Source organism: Delphinapterus leucas, chromosome 13 (assembly GCF_059928025.1).
Source record: "Delphinapterus leucas isolate spDelLeu-1000000601 "Yukka" chromosome 13, BTC_Dleu_Yukka2, whole genome shotgun sequence".
Classification (NCBI taxonomy): domain Eukaryota; kingdom Metazoa; phylum Chordata; class Mammalia; order Artiodactyla; family Monodontidae; genus Delphinapterus; species Delphinapterus leucas.
The window spans coordinates 71,610,422-71,631,605 of record NC_143141.1 but is presented as its reverse complement, the minus strand read 5'-3'; the positions used below and the strand labels follow the sequence as shown (position 1 = coordinate 71,631,605).

The 21,184-nt window shown below is 53.4% G+C and overlaps 1 protein-coding gene across 1 annotated transcript in view; it reads right to left on the bottom strand.

The window, feature by feature from the left end:
* Window positions 1–15,384, bottom strand: part of LOC111174732 (ALK tyrosine kinase receptor) — a 32,213-nt gene extending 16,829 nt beyond the window's left edge. The window contains exons 1-8 of the mRNA XM_089922435.1: window positions 15,290–15,384; window positions 14,656–14,808; window positions 13,550–13,654; window positions 11,385–11,571; window positions 10,607–10,697; window positions 10,428–10,492; window positions 8,888–9,017; window positions 2,443–2,540 (exon numbers count right to left, since the gene is read on the bottom strand). Coding sequence (XP_089778561.1) covers window positions 2,443–2,540; window positions 8,888–9,017; window positions 10,428–10,492; window positions 10,607–10,697; window positions 11,385–11,571; window positions 13,550–13,654; window positions 14,656–14,808; window positions 15,290–15,356 — 896 coding nt within the window. The 5' untranslated portion in view covers window positions 15,357–15,384. The remainder of the gene's footprint in view (window positions 1–2,442; window positions 2,541–8,887; window positions 9,018–10,427; window positions 10,493–10,606; window positions 10,698–11,384; window positions 11,572–13,549; window positions 13,655–14,655; window positions 14,809–15,289) is intronic.
* Window positions 15,385–21,184: the final 5,800 nt, after the last annotated feature.

Below are 21,184 nucleotides of genomic sequence, written 5' to 3'. Positions count from 1 at the left end.
ATGGTTGCTTAAAAAACTGATCTTGAATCTAATGGCAGGAAAGTAAATGTAACACCATAGAACACACCAAGAATTGGTAGAATGACACATATTTATTGAAATGGCAATAAAGCGTGTCCAAAGGAAAGAGATCTAATAGAAAAATGGAAGCATGTGGATCTGGTGAGGGAGTTCCACTCTGAATTCAGCAGGTGTGGTTGCATGGGAGTCTGCGAATCTTAAGGCAGACACTGGGTGGAGGAAAGAGAATTAAGGTAAAGCTATTGGGGGAGTGTGCCACAGACCTCAAGCCAGTTAGAAGATGTAAAAGATGCTTTCTTCAAACCAATTACCTCAGAAGACAGCTTTGATCGAGATGGATAATTTCTGCTAATAGTCACCCTTTGCTTATAAAGCAGATCATCTGATACATTATTGATTCAATCTTTGACAATTTCATTTCTCAAAAAAGATAAAAGGAGCAACAAACTGTTACTCTGGGATCTAATTCTGACCTTCAGTAACTATTTACAGATATGAAAGCCATAAGAATCTTAAGAGAATATGATCCTGTTATCTTATTATCTGTAATAACAGCACTGGATATAGTCAACATGTTATCATGCCTCTAGGAAAGCAGATTTCAAAACGTCAGAGGAAAGATGGATATGATCCCTCAGTCAGAGAATCTGGATGCTTGGTGACTAATGTGGGAGTGGAGATAAAAAGGCAGAAATGGGGACTTCCCTGGTGGTCCAGTGGTAAAGAATCCACCTTCCAATGCAGGGGATGCAGGTTTGATCCCTGGTCAGGGAACTAAGATCCCACATGCCGCGGGGCAACTGAACCCGTGCACCACAACTACTGAGCTCGCATGCCTCAACTAGAGAACCTGCATGCCACAAACTACAGAGCCCACGTGCTCTGGAACCCGTGCGACACAACTAGAGAGAGAAAAAACCTGCACACCACAACTAGAGAGAAGCCCGTGCGCAGCAACGAAGAGCCCGCATGCCTCAACGAGGATCCCACGTGCCGCAACTAAGACCCGAAGCAGCCAAAAATAAATAAAATAATAAATCTTTTTGTTTGTTTGTTTGTTTTAAAGGCAGAAACGACCTCAGGGAGAAGTGAAGGGAGAGATCTGAAGTCACCAAGGTGACAGCACATGCTGCTCTCAGATGAGCCCAGATTTAGAGGACGTGGACAAAAGATGGCAAGATGGCTCTAGCCAAGGACTAATTCCAAGAAGAGTACAACCTTGTCATGTCTGAACAACAATAAAGGCCAGAGCTGAGATTTATGGAAAGTTGTGTAACATTAAAAAGGGCAAGAATAACAATGGCAGGGTTGGAGGAGAACAGAAAGAATGGAGCCTGGCTTCTCTTTTACTTCTGTTATTTCTATCAAACACAATGATCTGCAAGTTGGAAAGGCTGAAAATCAACAGGAAGATCTGAAGATCAAAGTGATGACGTGACAGTCAAAGGATGAGCCGATGTGAGCGTCTCGCCTTGTTTCAGGAATGGTTCTGGGAAGCTAGGCCAGTGTATTTCTTGACCTTCAACTTCCCCATTTTTATTAGGGCAGGAAGCATAGCTTGTTATCTACCTACACGCTTTTCTATTCCTAAACTCATACATATTCTCTCATTTTCTACGTTGTATTACATATTCTAATTATTAGGAACATGTCTTATACTCTTGGATGGGTTAATGAATGTTTATTAGTTCACCAGGTTGTTATTTACTAAATTAGAAGCAAATGGTTAGGAAGAGCTTTGCAAAGAGCCTAACAATCTATTTGACTTTTCAGGTTTCAGAATCAAGCTGTCTGCTGAGAGAGCCATCAATGGACACATGGAAAGAAATACGTGTCATCTCTCATGTCTATAGCATTACACATGGACTTGATGTACCAATGCAAACACCATTTAAACACAAGGAGTAGAGTAGAAGAAACGAAGTACAGAGGTGGAGAAAATAATCATTATTTTTCATTTCAGAGTATTTTAGAAAAAAATAATTTATCCAATAAACATTTATTGTGCCCCACTATGTGCCAGTGATATGAAGATGAATAAAACAGGGTCCTTGCCTTCGAGTTACTCATAGTCAGATATGTGAAAATATAAACTCCTTAAACTTCCCTTAAGGAGCCCAGTTTTCTAGATATGGAAACGTTCACATGATCTAGGACTCGACACAGGCAGGAGTCCCTGCAGGGGGTCAGGTATAGCTCATCTGGGTCTCCAGTGCCGGTATGGATGTCTTATGATCCCACTTTACATATGGGCCAGATGAAGCCCTGGTAGAGTGATAACTATCTTAAAGACAAAGCTGAGCCATCCAGACAGCTTTGGAGAGAGACCTACTGCTCTGCTCTGAAGGCGCGACCTGGGCCCCTGAGACATGTGGGGAAGCATACAGAAGGTGGGGGTGGAGCAAGGCCACTTAGACTCACCGGTGGATGAAGTGATTTTCCTCTAGATACTGGCAGCCACAGGCGATGTCCCGAGCCACGTGCAGGAGGTCCAGCATGGCCAGGGAGGAGGGCTGATTCTGTGGCAGACAGAAGTGACCAGCTGATGAGAAGCTCTTGGGGGAGAGAAGATCTGAAACGCTCACTTCCATGCTTTGCTAGGAGGCCACACAGGTGCGCCACCCCCGGGGTCTCAGCCCTGGCTGCACATTCGAAATCACCTGGTGGCTTAAAAAAATGCAGATGCCTGGGCCTCAGCCCAGACCAAAGACTCCATCTCTGCAGGTGGGCGCAACATTTACAGGGTCACAGCTCCCAGGTGAGTGGGGTTGGAGCCCTAAACCACAGGAACCGGGACTGGCAGACGTCCTGTCCCTTTGCATTTTTTCTGCCCATTCTTCCACCTCAATCTTCATAAACATTTGGATCCCCCAAACGTACAAACAGGCCTGTGGGGAAATAAAGGGGGCTAATATTGTTTTAGAAATGCTCTAGTTAAATGCTTAAAAATATTAAAAAAAAATAATTTTCTTCCTGAAGACCTAGATCTGAAGTGGATTGAAAAAGGAAAGCTTCCAGAAAATGATGGGCAGCTGAAGAGCCATCTCCGGCTTTTCTGCATGATTCTCTTTTGTGCAAAAGTTGCTGCTGTCCCCTCACCCCCGCTGCCCCCGAGATGCACCCCGCCTTTGCCTCCCCACAGCCTGGTGGAGCCCTGGGAAGTCTTTTCTGAGGGCTATGCCCTCCTTGGTGTCTTTTAAATTCCTAAACCCCCGAGTCTGCAGCAACATGTCGTCATGCAGTGTCACATTCACTGCGCTCTTCTGTGCCTATCTTACCATGTCCCCAAGGAAACTTCGAGGCACCTGAGGCAGGGCCCTCAGCGTCCACTTCCGTGGTCTCCAACACGACCCTTAGCTCGCTGCTGTGGTTCAGTGAACAAGGGGGTTCGTTGGTTGATTACAGCGGAACTAGGGTTTACCCAGATGCCGGCCACAGACCAGGGCCTCCCCGGGACTCCTTGGAGAGACAGCAGGGGTCTGGAGGCAGAGAGGCGTTTGTCTAGGGCATATGCTTCAATTCTGGGGGGGACGACTCAGGGAGGGGCATAGTCTCTGCCCATGGACCATTGGGCAGTGCCTTACATGAAACAGAGCAAGTCCCAGGACATGATCTCCTTTGATGCAACATCCCGTGTGGTCGGTAGGGAAGAGAGGTTACCTCTGTATTAAAGATGCGAAGGCTGAGGGCTCAGAGAGGCTCAGGTCACACAGTCAACAGGGTGGAGCCGAAACTGCCCTGAACTGGGCTTTAAGGATCTGGGTTGGGGGAAGTAGGATCCTAGGAGTTAAAACTGAGTTTCTCGGGAGAGTGTGTCCAAGAAGGGCCGGAGTAGCCACGGGCGCAGCGCACGGTACCCAAGTGAATACGGATGCAGCACACAGATGCCGTGAGGGCACATTTCGGTGCTCGGTTGAGCTGAGCTGGGCTTCATCCTGCTCGTCCCTTATTGGCTGTGTGAGCTGGGGCTGACCGCTTTGCCTCTGTCCAAGCCACCGTGTCCTGGTCTGTGAAATCAGCATGACACTCTTGGCCTCACTGGATTGTTAAGAGCACCTACAGTCAGAGGTACAGAGTGAGTGCCTCACAGAGGGCTCTGCGGTTATGGAGGGGGCTGCTCCTGGGGGGTGCTGTGGGGTCTTGGGAAATGGCTCTTGTGTTGGGCTTCTCCCGGGACCTTGTCAGGCTGAGAAGTACTGGGCACTGTGAGAGACAGTTCCCTTTTCCTGGGGAAAAGGAAAGTAATATATTTCCAAGGGGACTATGCATCCATCTTGCTATAGTATTAGAACAATCTTTTCTCTCTCTTTCTTTCAAATTGCTTTCTGTTCCTGCCAAAGAGGACCCAGTCCTAGCTCCCCCCGGGTCTCTTTGTGTCTTAGCCCCCATCACTCAGGATGCAAGGACCACTGACGTCTCAAATGCTCCATGAGTCTGGTGTGCTGCAGGGACTAAATCTTCCCATGCATTAACCCACGGGCCGGGATTATCTGGGCTCCCTGTCTTTGGCTGCTCAGAGCAAATTAACTGCACCGCTAATCAGTCTGAACAGAGCAGACAGTCGGTAACCCATGGGTGTGTGTGTGTGTGCACGCGCGCACGCGGTGGGGGAGGTGTGGATGCTGTGGCAAAACCTATACTTAAAACTAGCAGTGCAGAGTGTAGGCAGTGTGCTCAGCGTCATTTCTACCCATCCTGGGCAAAGAAGGACTTGGAACCAGGGTTTCTTCCCCCTATTTGCCACTGAATGCGGCACTTCCTTTGGCAACTCGGGCAGTCATGGTTATGGGTGTAGCCTGCCCAGTACTCAGAGAGAATTTTGTCCAGTATTTCCCAAAGCAGGCTGTGGGATGGAATTCAATCAAACAGGCATGGGAATTCCTGGGTTAAATAGGCTCCTTTATCACAGAAATTATCAGAGTCTTTGCTATACGCTAATGTGTGTTGAGAATCAGTAAGAGAGGAGTGTGCGTGGCTCTGATATTTGCTTGACCAAGGAATCCTTTTGAGCATGTGTGTGAGTGTGTAGCACCTCAGGGTACCAGAGTTCCCTTCAGGGACACTGTTTTGACCAATATCCTACTTTTACACGGGAGAAAAGAGGCCCACTGAAGTGGAATAATTTCTTTGCTCGCAGTTTCTGAGGGGCTATTTCCAAAGGATAATGTATACACTAATAAAAGACAGAATAATATTGATATCTGTTCCTTCCCTAAGTAGCTTCTGCACTTAGAGATGAAGGGTCACAGGGCATGGGGGAGGAACTGTTTCACCAAGTGAAAAACAGACTAGGGATATATTTTAAAATTGACACATATGAGGGTAAGAGGGAAAGATGAAAGGAAAAAGCAAAGAATGCAGACAGGGGACACAAAATATTAAACGTGGCAAAAATCCATTTTGAAAAGTGATGAGATGTGAATGGTGCTGGGCCCTCATATTCCTGGCTCCTGACATGGCCGAGAAAATACCCCTCCACGCATTTTGGAGGCAGCATTGGTATTTGGCAAAGTTGAAGCCAAAGATGAAAACCTAAGCATTAGTTGCAATCAGAGGTTCTCACCTCTGTGCTGTTCACCTCTGACATCCAAGAAGCCGTCTTGTACTGAGCCTCTTCTCTAGAGCCATTACCTACAGGATTACCATGTTCCAAACAGCTATAGACACTATAGCGGTCAATGACCGCCACCTTGAATAAAGAGATTACTGACTCCTTAATGGTCTTTGTCATTATTGACTGAATCAACTGATATTAAAAGACAGCTACTAGGGGCTTCCCTGGTGGCGCAGTGGTTGAGAGTCCGCCTGCCGATGCAGGGGACACGGGTTCGTGCCCCGGTCCGGGAAGATCCCACATGCCGCGGAGCGGCTGGGCCCGTGAGCCATGGCCGCTGAGCCTGCGCATCCGGAGCCTGTGCTCCGCAATGGGAGAGGCCACAACAGTGAGAGGCCCGTGTACCACAAAAAAAACAAAAAAAACAAAACAAACAAACAAACAAACAAAAGACAGCTACTAGCCTACATCTGGCATATACTAAACCCTCAATAAAAATTTGTTCAACAAAGAGAGCATCTGCAAAGTTATTTTGACATTAAAAGGGTCCTTCCTTCTTGAGGAGGTGGGGTCCTGGGACCAAATGATGTTTTCCTCTGTACAAATGAATTTCATTTCCATGATAGACATGGTTGGCCCAGGCACCCGTTCTGTCTTCTGAGTCTGTATATCCATCATTACTTCATGTCCTTCTATCCTGATGGTCCATGGAGCCACTGAGCCCCGGGGATGGCAGGAAATGAGTACAGAGTGCTCGTGTGACTCTGAGTGCCCAGCCGGGTGCCTGCACACATCCGGTCATCATCAGGCAAGCCCGGAGACTCAAGGACTTCAAACAAATGAATCAGGTGGACTTCAGGCCTTTGAATCCAGTGAGCTCCACAGGCTGGAGGCACGACTCTGCCCACCCTCTCCTCAGGGCGTGTATCTCTCCGGCCCTGATGTCCATCAGCCAGCCCCTCCCTTCTTCATCACGTGTAGGATTTGCTGATATTAACCCCCTCGGTCCACTTCTAAATCGCACTCCTTTCTCACAGTCAACCTGACCCCCACTCCACTAAGCTGGATTTTGTGGTTCTGAGAATCATGCAGGACACCTAGCAACCTCCTCCCCACCTCTCCACCCCTTCCACCCACGGCCGGAAGTTGCTGCTACAAACACATTTGCACGGGGTCACTCTGGAGGCTGTGATCCGACGTTTTAAATCACCCATCGTGGGCAGTACCTCAGGAACGACCAGCTCACCTGAGACGAGTGGGTGTGTAAAGCGGTAAGGAGGAGGACTGGGGTGCTACCAAGACCTGGGGGCACGGTTGGCAGGGAGAGCCACACAGAAGAGCAGGGTCAAGGGTTAACGGGCAGATTTGGTGGGGGGGATCCCAACCCTTAGAAGCGGCTCTCCCAAGCGGAGTCGACCTTCTGCTGGCTGTGGGCATCCCTCGGGTGGTGCCTGCAGCTAGAGGTCGGAACTCGGCAGCACGCTCCTGCTCTGAGCCTCCTTGGGGTGGCACTGGGGCTGGAGGTGGTGGGAGATATCAGTGACCTGCTTTTCCTTGCTGGTGCTTCGTTCTTTGAGACAACATTCAAATCCTCTTTCATCATCAAGGGAGAGAGATACCTTTGCCTGCAAGTCCTCGGACTTGCCAAGTGAAGGGTTCCCAGATTCCCTTTACAAGGAGGTCACAATACTTTCTTGTCCTCAAGCCCCAGGAATCTCCAGTGGGAAAGCCAGAGCTATGCCTCTGCCCAAAGTGTGATACCATGTGTTCCCTGTTTGACGTCTGCCAGAGGCACTGCTTCCCAGCACCGCTTGGCCTTGCTGGGTGCTGGTGGGAAAGCCAAGGCTGGTGCCCAGACCTGGCAGAGATGCCTGCATAGCTGGCGGCATTTGCTCTGAACAACCCCCCCCCCTCACCTTGGCACTCAGGGCTTCTCGAAGGGGACCATCTGGATAAACAGCACAGCAGGCTGGAGAGAGCATGGAATCAGGATCCACCAGACCTGAGCTCTAGCCCCAGTTCTTTCACTTCCTGTGCACCTCGGCAAGTCACATGACCACCCTGAGCCACTGTTTTCCCGTCTCCAGAATGGGGTGAGATCTGTACCATCTACTTCATAGGGTGGTTGTGAGAAACGTGAAAACTCCGGGGAGGAGGGTGATAATGCAGACGAGGATTACCGTGAGGTGGGGTTAGTTCTCTCTGCCCCTCCCCCAGCCCCCTTCCTCCTGCCAGGTGTGCTCAGGTGCATATACACTCATCTTCTCAAGGCGTTAGAGCGGATTCCTCTTAGATGCCGAGAGAGGTCACCCAGAGGCTTGCGGGAACGGTGTGGAGGCTCCTAAGGATGCGGTTTCTAAACTGAGCCTGAGTGAAGGTGTGGACTGGAGTAGGCGTGACCTTCCGAGGTTTCCGCAACCACTTGGGGTCCTCGTGAGGAGAGTATTCCATTCTGGTCTTGCTGTGGCAGAGCGGTTGTCGGTCTTTCTCTGCTGTCCTGGGGGTGGGGAGGGTACAAGTCTTCCCCGTGGTTCTCATAGTCCAGTGGCAACCAGAGGAAGTCAGGTCCTAACTCAGGGGTCTGCTATGCTCCAGTTTCCAGGGTCCAGGCCTCTTGAAGAGCCCGGCAGTGACAGGAGTGGACAGCTGGACCCCGGGCTCGCCCAGTGTGCTGTATTTTATAAATATCTCTGTCCGAGATGCTCTAGCCTAGCCCGAGGAGTTCACGTTGATGCTGAGGTTAGAGGGGGCTGGCTGCCCTAAGCAGGTTGTCCAATGGCCAAGCAGGGCTGGGCGTGGGTGGGTCACTTAGGTTTCTTCACTCCCCCGAGCTCTAGCCCTTTAACCATAACATGTATGCAGCACCTTCCTAAATACCCCAGCACTCTACTTTGATAGTAAAACTACAAGGTCAGGATGTCCACATTTGAGAGATGAGGACAGTGGGGTTCAGAACGGGTGGATGCAGAGTGACCTGCCCCAAGTCAGTTGGTTGAGTGAGTGACACAGCCGGCATGAAAGTCCCCCCACTGTGCTTGTCCCTAGTTTTGGTTTTCCACAATCAGCAGGCCATAAAAATAGATACAGCCTGGAGAAGCTGTTGCACAAACCTTGCACAAGCTCCCTGGGGCTGGGCTCAGCGATCAGCCACCTTCTGTCCCCTCTCTCCCGCCTTTCCCCCAGATCCGAGCCCATGGGCCGACTCCCTCGGTCCCACTGAGTATGTTGCTTCCCAGGCTGCCCACCCTGGCTCCTTCCTCCCCCTGCTCCGTCCCCTGGCACAGCTACTGGGAAAGGCTGGTTCTCACTCACCGGGCGAGGGCGCGTCTCTCGGAGGAAGGACTTGAGGTCTCCTCCCGCCATGAGCTCCAGCAGGATAAATCGGGGCAGGGCTTGCAGACTCACCCCGATACAGCGCACGATGTTCTGGTGGTTGAACTTGCTGCAGAGCAGAGGGGAGTAACCGAATTTAACTGAGCTGAGTCTGGGAAAACCTTAAGTGGGCAAAGCCGGGTACAGATTTATGCTTTCAGAAGCCACATTTTGTAAATGCTTTCTGTAAATGTGGGAAGCAGGGCTCCCAGGCTGGGCCTAAGCAGAGGATAATCCGGCTGCTGAGCAGCTGGGAGAACCAGAGGGCAGGTCTGGCGGGAGCTCAGCCTGCTTGAAAGAACTTGCTTGGGGGCGAGGGGGTGAGGAGGAACTTGGGTGAGCAGGTGGGACGGGGGTGGGGAGAGGAGGGCTTCGAGGCTGGGGCACGGACTGCTGGCCAGGATTCACGTTTGGGGTTTGGGTTTTCAGAGGAAGGCCTCAGGCGGAAGCTGCAGGAACTGCTTCCCCGAGGGACTGCGTGAGACCTGCCAGGTGACCGTGTGTGGAGGAGAACAAGGAAGAGGGCCACGGATCCCACTGTGGACTCCTCATGGGGGCTCTGAGATTCGGGTTTTCTTGTTAACGTGATCCTATTGGGACACGTGAGGCAGCGGGGCCAGGGAACTCCACATGGGTGCACGCGTGCAGAGGTGACACACCGGGTGACTGTACACCCAAATATAATGCTGCTTAGTTACTGCCAAGTACGGAGATGGAGTGATTCGGGTCTCCTTCCATCTACTGTCCTACTTTCCAGGTTTTATTCAATAATCACATACTACATGCTCAGTCAGAAAATACGTCACTTTTAAAGCAGGAGCTGAGCCTGCTGCTATCCTCCTATGGACCCAGTGCACCACACGTGCTGCTCTGGACTCGTTCCACTTCTGTCAAGGGGAGACCTCGGGCTGCCCCAGCCTTCAGGATGTTTGAGGTTCCCCAGTGCACCAGGAGGCCATGAGCCTGGCCAGATCTCAAGGTCCAACATCTGCTGTCAGAGCCCCGGCCACTGAGACTCCCAGTGGGGGGCCCCAGATCCACCAATTGAAGGGTCAGGCCAGCTGGGTGGACCAGGGTGGGTGCCTTCTATCACTTGGGGGCCCATTTCCTTTACATGAGAGCTGAGAGCTGGGGTTGGCGAAGCACCTGGTGGAAGAGATACCTGGAGGAGGATTGTATCTTCTACTGTCAACAACCAGCATGCCTGTTTCTTAAGAAAAGGGGGAAAAGAACCAGTTGGTGACACAGGGATGCGGATTGAAGGTGGAGCGCTATCGATTGGATTCTTTTTCTAAGACAGCCATCTGGGGGCTGGTTCCACTCTGGTAAGACGTGCTAAGAATTTACAGAGTCTCCTGTTGGAGAGGGAGGGGTATGCTGCAGGACAATCCTGTTTCCCTCAGAGATGTGCCTGTTAGAAACATCTCGTGTCCCTTACAGGCTTGGGGCAGTGGTGTGGGGTGTCTCCCTGTATCGTTACCTGATGATCAGGGCTTCCATGAGGAAATCCAGTTCGTCCTGTTCGGAACACACCTCAGGCAGCGTCTGGGCACAGAAGGGAGGGTGGGAAGGAGAAGGAGGCTGTGAGCCGCAGAGGTCAGAGGCTTTCAGCAGAGAGCCACACTTACAGAGACCCCTGGCCAAGGTCAGGCCTCTTACCTTTACAGCCACTTGCAGGGGGCTCGGGTCGTTGGGCATTCCAGACACCTGACCTTCATACACCTCCCCAAACGCGCCGTGGCCCAGACCCCTGTTCAAAGAGAAGGCGAGATGAGACAGGGGCACATTTAGTGGATGCACATGGGAGCCAGGGGGGTCACACACACCCTCAAGGGTAATGCCCTCAGTCTGGCTTTGCTCGTCGGTCCTGGGCCTCCATTGCTTTACCCGGCAAGAAAGTTTCCAGGATTCAGGACACTGGCTGGACATTCCTTCTGTGAACACTTACTGAGCCTCTAATATTTGCCAGGGACCTAGAGGGGACTAAGGCTAAGCCTGCCAGGGAGGCTTGTGCTCCCTGGGGCCGGGGGTGAGGGGCATAGACAGCTGGTGGACACCCCCTGGAGTGTGCTTGATGAGTGACAGACACGTGCACAGGGTGCTCTGGGAGCTGGGAGTGGGGAGGGGAGCAAGGTCTGGGGAGGGGCACTTGGGTGGATTTTGAGGAGAGCCCCATTCCTCCCATCTAATCCTCCTCTCATTGTACCAACCCCATGTGTATATGGGGTGTTGAACAAGCAAACACCCCCCCCAATGGCCCTGAACACTGAACCTTCTCTCCCTGGGGGGGGTGGGGGGGCTCCGAGGGGTGGCTTTACTGGCTTCTTGCTGCCGGAGGAATTCGTGGTGCAGGGATGACATCCGGCCCCCTGGAGCTTTCCCTTCCCTGCCTCCCCCACACCCCCCCCTGCCCCCCAGGACAGTGATGGGCACTCACCGGATGAGGGTGATGTTTTTCCTGGGCACCTCCTTCAGGTCACTGATGGAGGAGGTTTTGCCGGCAAAACAGTAGTTGGGGTTGTAGTCGGTCATGATGGTGGAGGTGCGGAGCTTGCTCAGCTTGTACTCGGGGCTCTGCAGCTCCATCTGCATGGCTTGCAGCTCCTGGTGCTTCCGGCGGTACACTGCAGACACATGGAGGTCAGCGCAAGGTGGCCCGGGCCAGGCAGCCAGGCCACCTCCTCCAGGAAGCCTTCCTGGATCTCCAGCTCCTCCACAGGGATCTAAATCTTTCCATCACACTTAGTCATACGAACAAAATGATTACAGATGTGAAAGTGTACCTTTAATTGAAAGATGAAAGTAAATGTAAAGCTTAAAATCATATGAATGGAAAACATTTATTGTATCATGCGGGGCAGAGGCACATTAGTTTCGGTCCTCTGAGAAGCAGACCCAAGACAGGATTCAACAGGCAAGGATTTTATTAGGGGAAATGCCTGTGAGAGATAATTGGGAGGGAACCCAGGAAGGCTGGGAAGCCACCATACTGTGTTGAAAGTCTGACCCCACGTGAAGGACAGGGTGAGGGAAGGTTGAGCAAAGACCCTAGATGGCCATTCAGTCTAAAGAAGTTCCAGCAAGGCTCTTGCTAGGTTCTGGATCCGAAGTCGGCTGTCAGAGGAGTCCCATGTCTCCAGGAGGGGGCCTGCCTTAGCAGCTCTGCTCTGCCCAGGCGCTGGGTGAGGCAAGCATGGCAATGGATTTGAGAGTACAGCTGGGATTCTTGGTCACCTGTGTTTCCTACAGTTGAAGAACCGCCAAGCCACATAGCTGGAGACCGTCACAGAGTGAAAGGTCTCTAAACTGGGTCTAAGCTGGTGCCTGAGTTCTAATTCTGCCTTTGTTACTTACAAGCTGTGACACTGACAAGCGACACGTGACCTCTTTGGATCTCAGTCTCCTTCTCTGTAAGCAGGGACAATAACTCCTGCCCTGTCTCTTAAAGCCCCGCTCCCCGTCCCCTAGGTTTGTGATAATGAAATGAATTCACCAACATAAAATGGTTTTGGAGGGAATTCCCTGGCGGTCCAGTGGTTAGGACAGGGTGCTCTCACTGCCGGGGTGTGGGTTCGATCCCCGATCGGGGAACTAAGATCCCACAAGCTGTGCAGTGCCACGAAAATAAACAAAGGAAGGAAGGAAGGAAGGGAGAAAGAAAGGAGGAAAGAAAGGAAAGAAATGGTTTTGGAAAGTTCTAAACAGCTTTCCCAGTACAAGTGACCACTATCACTGTTACTACTATGTGTGAGAACATTCTATATATAAGGCAGACTCCATGGGAGGTGATTCACAGGGCGGGGCCGGGGCAAGTGAGTCAACTCCTGTGCGCTCAGCTCCTCCTCTGTGAAATATGCCAACCGTGATCATAGGGTTCTTTGAGGGTCTGGTGAACTAAAATGTGTCGGTCACCCACCGTGTGGTAAGCGTGCAACCAGTTAGCTCCCGTCATCCTGCCCTTTGCAGGATGGCATCGTGGGGATCACAGTAGCTGCCACCTCCCTGTCCCCCCCAGATTCCCTGCCCTCGAGCGGCTGGCCTGAAAGTGCTGTCCGGAGCTGAGCCTTTCCTTCTGCTTCCCCTCAGGTCCCTGCCCACCTGTCCCGGGCATTTCCAGCAGGAAGAGCCTGGCTGGACCATGCAGGGCCCTCTGCGACCTGCAGGTCAGCACCCCTTGGCTCACTGGCCTAATTGGAAACACTCAGAAACCAGCTCTGCATTCTCTGCATGGAGTGGGGAAGGGCGGGCTGGAGGCGTGACACAGGAAGTGAGCCAGACTAGAAGAAGCCCAGGTCTGATGAGAGCTGAAAGGGAGGCCTGGGGTGGGGCTGACCTTTAGCACTCTGAAGAGTGCCCCCTCCTTGAGCAACCAGGAGGCTATGCACAGGGCTGAGGTCCAGAATCATGGGCTCCTAGGAACCAGGGATGTGCCGGGGGGTGGAGTGAGGGGCCTTCTGTTTTGGCTTGGCGCGGGCTGCCCTCATCACTACCCACCCAGAGTGAAACCTCAGCATCCATGGCACAGCCTGAGATGCTATTTCTTTCTGCCAGATCTGCCTTCCCTGCCCCGCTCTGGAAGTGCTGGGGCTCTGGGACACTCACCGATCATGATGCCGGAGAAAGCCAGGACGAGGGCGGCCACGAGGGCAGAGGTCACGACGGACAGGATCAGCGAGAGTGGCAGGTGGGGCTCCGGGGTGGGCGACACTGGAAGACAGGTCCCCACGGGGCACCAATGACCACACGGATTCTCCTCTGAGCTGGCCCCAAGTCAGAAAGACCCTCCCCGGCCTTGGACACCTGGACCACCATCCTTTTCAGAGGACCAGGGCATGAAGCAGGTTTGTCCTGGTTTTACAACTTTCAACAGTAGCTTTTGTGGGGAGGGAATATGTAAAAGGGATAAATATCAAAATCTGGACATTGATCCAAAACATCAAATGTGCATGACAGGGTGAGGATGAAAGGTGAGCCAGCAGTGGCTGTAGAAGAGATTCAGGCGCCGTAGGTGACTTCAAGCTCAGTACGACCCAGCAATAGAGTGTCCCGGTCAGTTAGACTGTAGAGGCTGAATTGATTCTCTGTCCACGAGCGCACCGGGCCCAGCGCATGGGAGGGAGGGCCCGGGTGCACACTGGCATCGACCACACCGAGGCACCGTGCCTGGGCCTGGACACTGCATTTCAAAAGGGACGTTGACAACTGGAACACCAGGATGGGAAGGAGGCATAAACCTGTGTCCCATATGAATGGATGGAAATAAACGGGTTATTTAATGTGGAGAAGACTTGAGGAGGAGGACGGCAGCGCTGTATTCAGATGCCATGCCTGAAGGGCCACTGTGAGCAGGGAGCCCAGGAGTGGAGGAAGCTGGAAGGAATGGGTCTGGCGCTGTGACTCCCCGATGGGATGCTGTGCCTTAAGAGTACTGAGGTCCCTGGCGCTGGGGTGTCCAGTGGAGATGGGCCGGTCCCCTGGTGGGGATGTGGGGGTCACATCCGGGATTAGGGGTGGGACTAGGTGACTTGCGACTCCTTCCTGGGCCGTGACCCACCTTTCACACACAGGTCCCTCTACCCATCAGCAGAGCACTGATGCTGGAGGCAGACAGGGGTGTCAGGAAGTTTACAAAACTGCATCTGAGGTGTCCCAGAACCAAAGAAACCAGCTGTGGCTCAAGCTCTGGGCTCCCTCCCCCACCCCTTTACCTATGCAGGAGACGCCATCCTCGGCCAGCACTGTCCCGTGGTCGCAGAAGCAGATGACCCTGTGGCTCTCGGGGTCCAGGTGGCACTCATCTACCTCACAGTGGCTGCAGTTCAGGTAATGCTTAATATTCACTTCCCCGTGGCCCTCCATCACTGGTGAGAAGGAGGGAGGGTCAGCCTCGGGCGGAAGCCGCCCTGCACCCCACCCCCAGGCTCTGCGCTCTGTCTCCAGCTGGTCAGGGTGGGTTTTCTGGTTCCTGCTCCTACGTCCCATTGCCGCCGGGAGCGCTGCCTGTGCAGGAAAGTCCACAGCGCATCTGGTGAGGGGAACTCAGACAGAGGACAGGCAGGCAAGTGGGAGGGTCCACACGAGGGTTACTTAGGTTGGTACAGGTACCGGGCCTATTACTGTTGCATTTTCTAGGCCTGGCCAGTCTTCTCCTTCTGTGTCCAAGTCAGACCACGCATCCTGATTTCCAGGAAACTTGGTGAGATGACCACTAAGTAGACTTGCCTGCAAGGGACCCACGATCACACCTTTGTGTCCTGGACTCACATCAGTAGCCCTGGAATTTTAGCTGGGAGGGAGAACTGGCCTAAGGAAGCTGGTTCTGCCACCTGGCAGAGGGGGTACCTTTTAAAGCCGGGGTGTACAGGATGCCCAGTGGATTGATGAAGGAAACCCCATCCTCCCCGTCCATCTCGGGGTCATTGTTTGAGGCTGCATTGCCACCTGTGGCAAACCAGAGGAGAGTTGAACGCAGAGGTGGGTGCCCACGTCTGGACACACGTGCGCATCAGTAGGGCAGGCAGCGGGGTCAGGGAGGGGCCTCGAGGGCGGGGCGGTGGGGGGGAAGGGAGGCTCAGGGCACAGGGGCTGCACTTGGGACTCGGCTCAGTAGAAGCCTGGTGTGCGGGCCACTTTCTCCTCCAGGTCCTGGCCAGCTCCCGCTGGGGGGTCTCCACCACTCTGCTGGGCCCCCCCAGGAAGCAGTCCGTGTTAGCAAGAGTCGGAAGAGTTCTAGTCTCCCCGGGCTGGGTTGGCCCCTTGGCCCCTCTTCCAGGACTGGCTGGGCAGTAGCACCGAGGAGTGGCTGTCCTGTCCCATCTGGTCAGGGTTGGGGCAGGGGGGATGGGCCCCTGTGCCTCTAGGCTCCTGTCCCTCCTTTCAGTGGGGGTTGGGTTATCTTTGGGCTCCTCCCCTTGGGCTCCTCCCACCCACCCTCGGCTTGGAAAAGAAGAGCATCTGGTCAACACGAGCATCTCACACACAGCGTAAAGCAAAACACGGACAGCACATCACAGCGCGGGCATGCATTGTGTCCTAGTCTGTGGGGATGCTTCTCAGCTTCAGAAGGCTCTTCTGCTCTCCTCTGAAACCCAGAGGAGAGATGGGGCCAGGGGCCTGCTGCTTGCTGAAAGGCTGGGCTGGAACTGCCCGCAGCTGCCCTCAGGACAAGCACCCATCAGCAGGGGGAATGGTGCCCTTCTGGAAGCTGGCGGGCTGGGGCAGGAAAGGGAGTGTGGGAGTCCGTGAGGCCAGAAGCTGCACACCAGGCCCTCAGGGAGCGGGCTTGGCAAGGACTCGGGCCTGGCCATCTGAAGGGAGGCACGGGGTAGAGGGGTCTGGCCTCCAAGGCTCTCAGGCCAGTGCGTCCTTGGGGGAGGCCCAGAGAAGAGGCTGGGAAGCCAAAGCCCCTTTATCATTGGCTTTGGGGGAGATCAAGAATCATATGGGATCTTCATGCTGTCCTATCGAAACCTCGAGGCAGGATGCTGGCTCGAAAGCCAACACCCTGCCTCTGGCTCGTGTGGTGGGGCTGGGAGGAAGGCGTGCACGGTCACATTACAGTCCACACTGGGGGTGGGCCAGGGGCGTGCAGGCAGGGGCCGGGGGGCGGACAGGGAGGTGAGGTGCCTAGGACTAAGTGGGGAGGGCAGTGACACCTTGAACGCGAATCATCTTTACCTATATATCCTCCGCCTCCTCCACCTGAGGAGCACCCCCCTCCACCCCCTCCGAAACCCCCTCTGGTCTCCCACCCCCACTTCTTCACGGCCTGGGGGCAGGAATGTCCTCCGGTGGCACCTTCCAGCAAAGACTTTCCAGACCAGAGCAAGGAAGTGTTATCATTCCAGCCACCTCCGCCACCTGTGGGAAGAGACAGAGAAACGCCTAGGTGAGGGTGCTGGCTGGGTTTGGGCAGCTGCTGGGCCTGGCGAAGGAAGCGGGGCTCGATGTCTTCGAGGGGTGCTTGCCCCTGTCCAGTGCCCAGGGGCCCTGTCCTCAGTGGGGCCTGGGGCCTTCAGAGTCCACGGCCGAGCGTGCCCTTTGCCCGAGGGGGAGCTGCTCCGGCCACAGTCGTGCATGTCCTGATGGGAGCCCCTCGTGCCCCAGCTTCTTGTCAGGCCTCTGACTCAAGAGCCCGGCAGTGTGCTCGGTGAGGGACGGGGGAGGTGGAGGGGACAGGCTGCACGACTACTAAACTCTGCCTCTGCCTTCCCTCTATGCCTGCCAACTCCTGAAGCGCCCGGCCTGCGTTTCATTAACTGCTTCCCATCTCTTCCCATCTCAAAGAACCGGGACCAACTGTCAAAACCCTGCCGAGCTCACGGCAGTGAAATTCCTAGCAGGAGCCCTGGATTAAGGCACCAAATAACCCAAAGTGCTTTAATTGTCTGCTAGGCAAGAACTTCCCCGGTCTGAGACTTGGTTTCCTCACCTGTCACTTGGAGATAATGAGACACCTCATGGGGTGGATGTTAGGATCAAAGAAGACAGGGAGTGTATGAAATATTTTACAAACCGCCAAGTGGAGGGATCGTTGGGCGTTTGTCAGGCAGGACACACACAGGCAGAAGGCCTCATGCTCTGAAGCTCAGGCAGTGTCTTGCCTGCCTGCTTCTAAGGAGCTGCTCCGAGGTCAAGAGCAAAGAGAGCTGTGGGCGGAGGCGGTGATGCTCTGGCTACAGTGGCAGCAGCTGGAGCTGTGCTTCCCAACGCCTGGGCCTGCTCTGAACTCTTGCAAACGAAATGCTCTTTACAGAGCTAGGTTGAACGTAACTGTATCTTAAGGCCACAGGCAGACCGCAGTACATCTCTCCCGAGGCCCTGGAAATTCCAGGACGCCCACCTTGTCTCCCCATATTGTTTTGTGTGGCATTTCAAGAGGCAGTTTACTCCAGAAGACCCCAAAGCCCTTTCTGCTCCAGCAGACGCTGGCAGGTGGGAACCGGGAGAAACAGCTGTGCGCGTGTCTGCTGGAACCGTAAGGGTTAACCTGCCCGGAAGGGTCCTCTGGGAGAACTTGTGGCCAAGGTTCTTCTGGACCCAGAGGGGGCAGCAGAGGGACGTCTAGGTGGGGAAAGCTGCAGACAGGGATGACTATGGTGCTAGAAAGAGGGAGACAGGTTTCAGGAGATGAGGTCGAGGTCAGGAAGAAGCTTGGGTCTGGAACAGAGACAAGCAGAGCTGAAATGAGGTCCTGGACAAGTCGTGAGGACCTTCTGTCAGCTTCGGAAGCTACAGGACTCCAAGTGTTTGGCCTCCCTTTGCCAGCCAGAGGGTGGGTATGGGGCCAGTCAAGGTGGTTGATGTCACGTGGTGGAGGGAAGGCCCCGCAGCGCTGTTAGCCGGAAGTGGGCTCTGCTGGCTATTCGGGGCCGTGAGCTTAGTGAGTAAGTTAGGATGAGATGGGCCTGATACCAGGTCTGCCCTCCTGCCGGGAGCACCCTACCCTTGCGTCCTGCACAGTCCCCAGCTAAGTTGGTTTCCGACCCCCACTCTTTCTTGCAGCCTTCAAGCAAATGTGTGGAAAAGAAAACAATGGGCATAAAAATAAAAACAGCAACAACAGTGTTTTAAAAAACGGATTAAGTACGAAACAGCTTGGCCATCTTGAGAAAAAAAATCCACCAACTTTCCATGAGCTTGTTGACTCTTCTGTAAAATGAAATGATATGTTTGGAAAACCCTACAGGACTGTTTTGAAAAGCACATGTATAATAGATGTGGAAGTGCTTTGTAATTTATTACATGCTGGACGGATGTAAGGGGCACTGTATCACTGCGGTAATTCCTCGCTGTGACCGCTTCTCCTCTTTCTTCTAGCTCTCTCTCAATTGAAGAGAAAGTCTGAGTGTTTATTTTAATTAATCTCAAATCTTAAACGCCTTCAAAAATCCTCCTTCGATCTGATTGTGGAAAAAAGAAAATACAAAGAGGAACGGCTGACTTCGGAGGAATCAGAGAATTCACATCCCCTTTGGTGTCCGCCCCCGATTTCTGCGTTGCCGGCTCTCATTAAGGAGACAGAGAGCCCAACCATGGAGATTCCAGAAAGAGATTTTCCAGCAAGGAGATGTGTGCACTGGCAGCCTGGGGCCCGGAAGCACAAAAAAGCCACAGGGGCCCGGGGGCCTGACTCTGCCCAGATTCCTTCCACCTGCTCACATCCAGTTGCATGTGGTAAAACCCGGGGACGGTTGGGTTGGCGGTCAGACTGCTGCCGCCTGCCTCATTTTCTCAGTGACCTTCTGCAAGTCCAAACCCCGTGCTGGCAAGGGGGCCTCTGGGTCCCCAGCGTGTGGCCTGCCCTTCCTGTCTTGATCCCGGTACCAGTATCCAGAGCTCCCAGCATCTCAAGGGCCAGCGACTAAGATGCCCACAGGTGTGTGATGGCGCCCGGCCGAGCTGAAGCTCACACAGTCCCGGGAGAATGTTCTGGGAGAGGGTGGGCTTGCAGCGGTTTACCTGCGGCTCCGGAATTGCCATTCAGCCCTAGAACTGAGGAGTTATTCTCCAGTCTCTCTGGGTGGAACGTGTCTGTCTTGGCTCCGTAGGCCCTGCCGCCACCGCCGGCCGCAATGATCAGGGGCACTGGCACTCCATCCTTCATCTGCCCAGGGGAGACATTCAGAGATTGAGCAACCGAGTGAGGTTCCCACTCTGGAGACCCCTGAGCAATTTAAATGTGGCCGAGTGTTTGCTGGGCAGTGGGTGACATCTCAGTGGTCTGAGGGCCCTGATCTCATGTTACAACAACCCGTCAGCTCTTCCATCCCCTCCAGCCCCGGGCTCGTGTATTAGTCCAGGTTCAGTACATGAAGCAAAAGCACTAGGAGATAGAAATGTTTCTGAATACGAGGAGGCTATTTCTACAGCCCCTTTCCTGAAGTTCCTCTCTAGCCTCAGGGGTCTGGCAGCTGGTGTGCAGAAGCAGGTCTCTCTCCTCTCCTTCCTCTCTCCTTCCTCTGCACACTCAGGGGTCTCTGCTCTGATCCCCACAACTTCAAGATTAAGCCCTCAGCATCACCGTCCCTGCAGGAAGACCCAGCAGGAAACCTTTGCCTATTTTCGATGACATCAGAAAAGTCCACCTTAGGACAGAGGAGGGCACAGTGGGACCCTCTGGGACTCTGAAGCAGGATGGCAAAGGTCTGTGTGGTGAAATCCAGCTGGCATATCAACATGAGAAGGGCCTGTCCTTTCCTGAACGGACAGGGAACCTTATATTCCCTCTGGGCCTCGGTTTCCTCAACTTTAAATGGGGCTAAGAGCACCCGAGGTGCTTCATTCCCAGGTCTGTCCTGAGGATCCAACACCAGGACACAGAGAAGGCGCTGCCCTGGGGAAGCTGGCACCCAGACCTCACCTTAAATACGTAGGTGGCTCCGCCCCCTCCGCCGCCCCCTCCTGCCCACTCGTGCACACTTTTGTTCACGCGGATTTCTTCTTCTATCACGTTGTTCTCTCCAATGCAGACTTTCTGGATTAGTTGGTTTGTCTGGAGAAACAAAAAGCACCTCAGGTTTGTGCCCAGGGTTCTCTACCTCCCAGCACACAGACCTTCTATGTTTAAAGATAGGGTCTGACGATCTCTCAAATAGTTTGCCGTTGAATTGAGGAGACAAAAACTACACACAGATAACTGTCACTCTGGGCAGTACTGGAGAAGGACCACAGGGACAGCTTAGAAGAAAATGCATGGGAAGTTGAGGAGGGACAGTGAGGCCTTGTTGCTGGACTGGTGAGCAGGGAGGACTGCCTGGGGGAGGTGGCATTCACTTGGGCCTTGAAGGATAGGGAGATTTTTAAACACTGAGAATGGGAGAAAATTAGGACATTACAGGGGAGGAGATCAGCATGAGCCCAGAGGGAAGGAGGTGAGCGTGGTATTTGGGGGGAAAAGTATAAGGAGTCTCTCTGGCTCGGAAAAGTCCATCTGAGGACAGAGAGGTGGTCCAGGAGGACCTGTTAGGATCCTTTGGATTCTGAAGAGGGGGTGATAAAGGCCCCATGGGGTAAGACAGTGCTGGCGGGAGTGTAAATGGGAGTGGGTAGAGGGAACCTAACTGGACAGTCAGATCCTGGACAGAGGCCTTGAATACAAACAGAGAAGGAGCTGGACTTCATTCTCTAAGCAGTGAGGAGCCACTGAGGTTTTTTGAGAAGTTGCAGTTTGAAGTATCTTGTAAAGAGAAGAGAACAGTGGGAGGCCAAACTCGGATTTTATTCCACCTGGTGTGG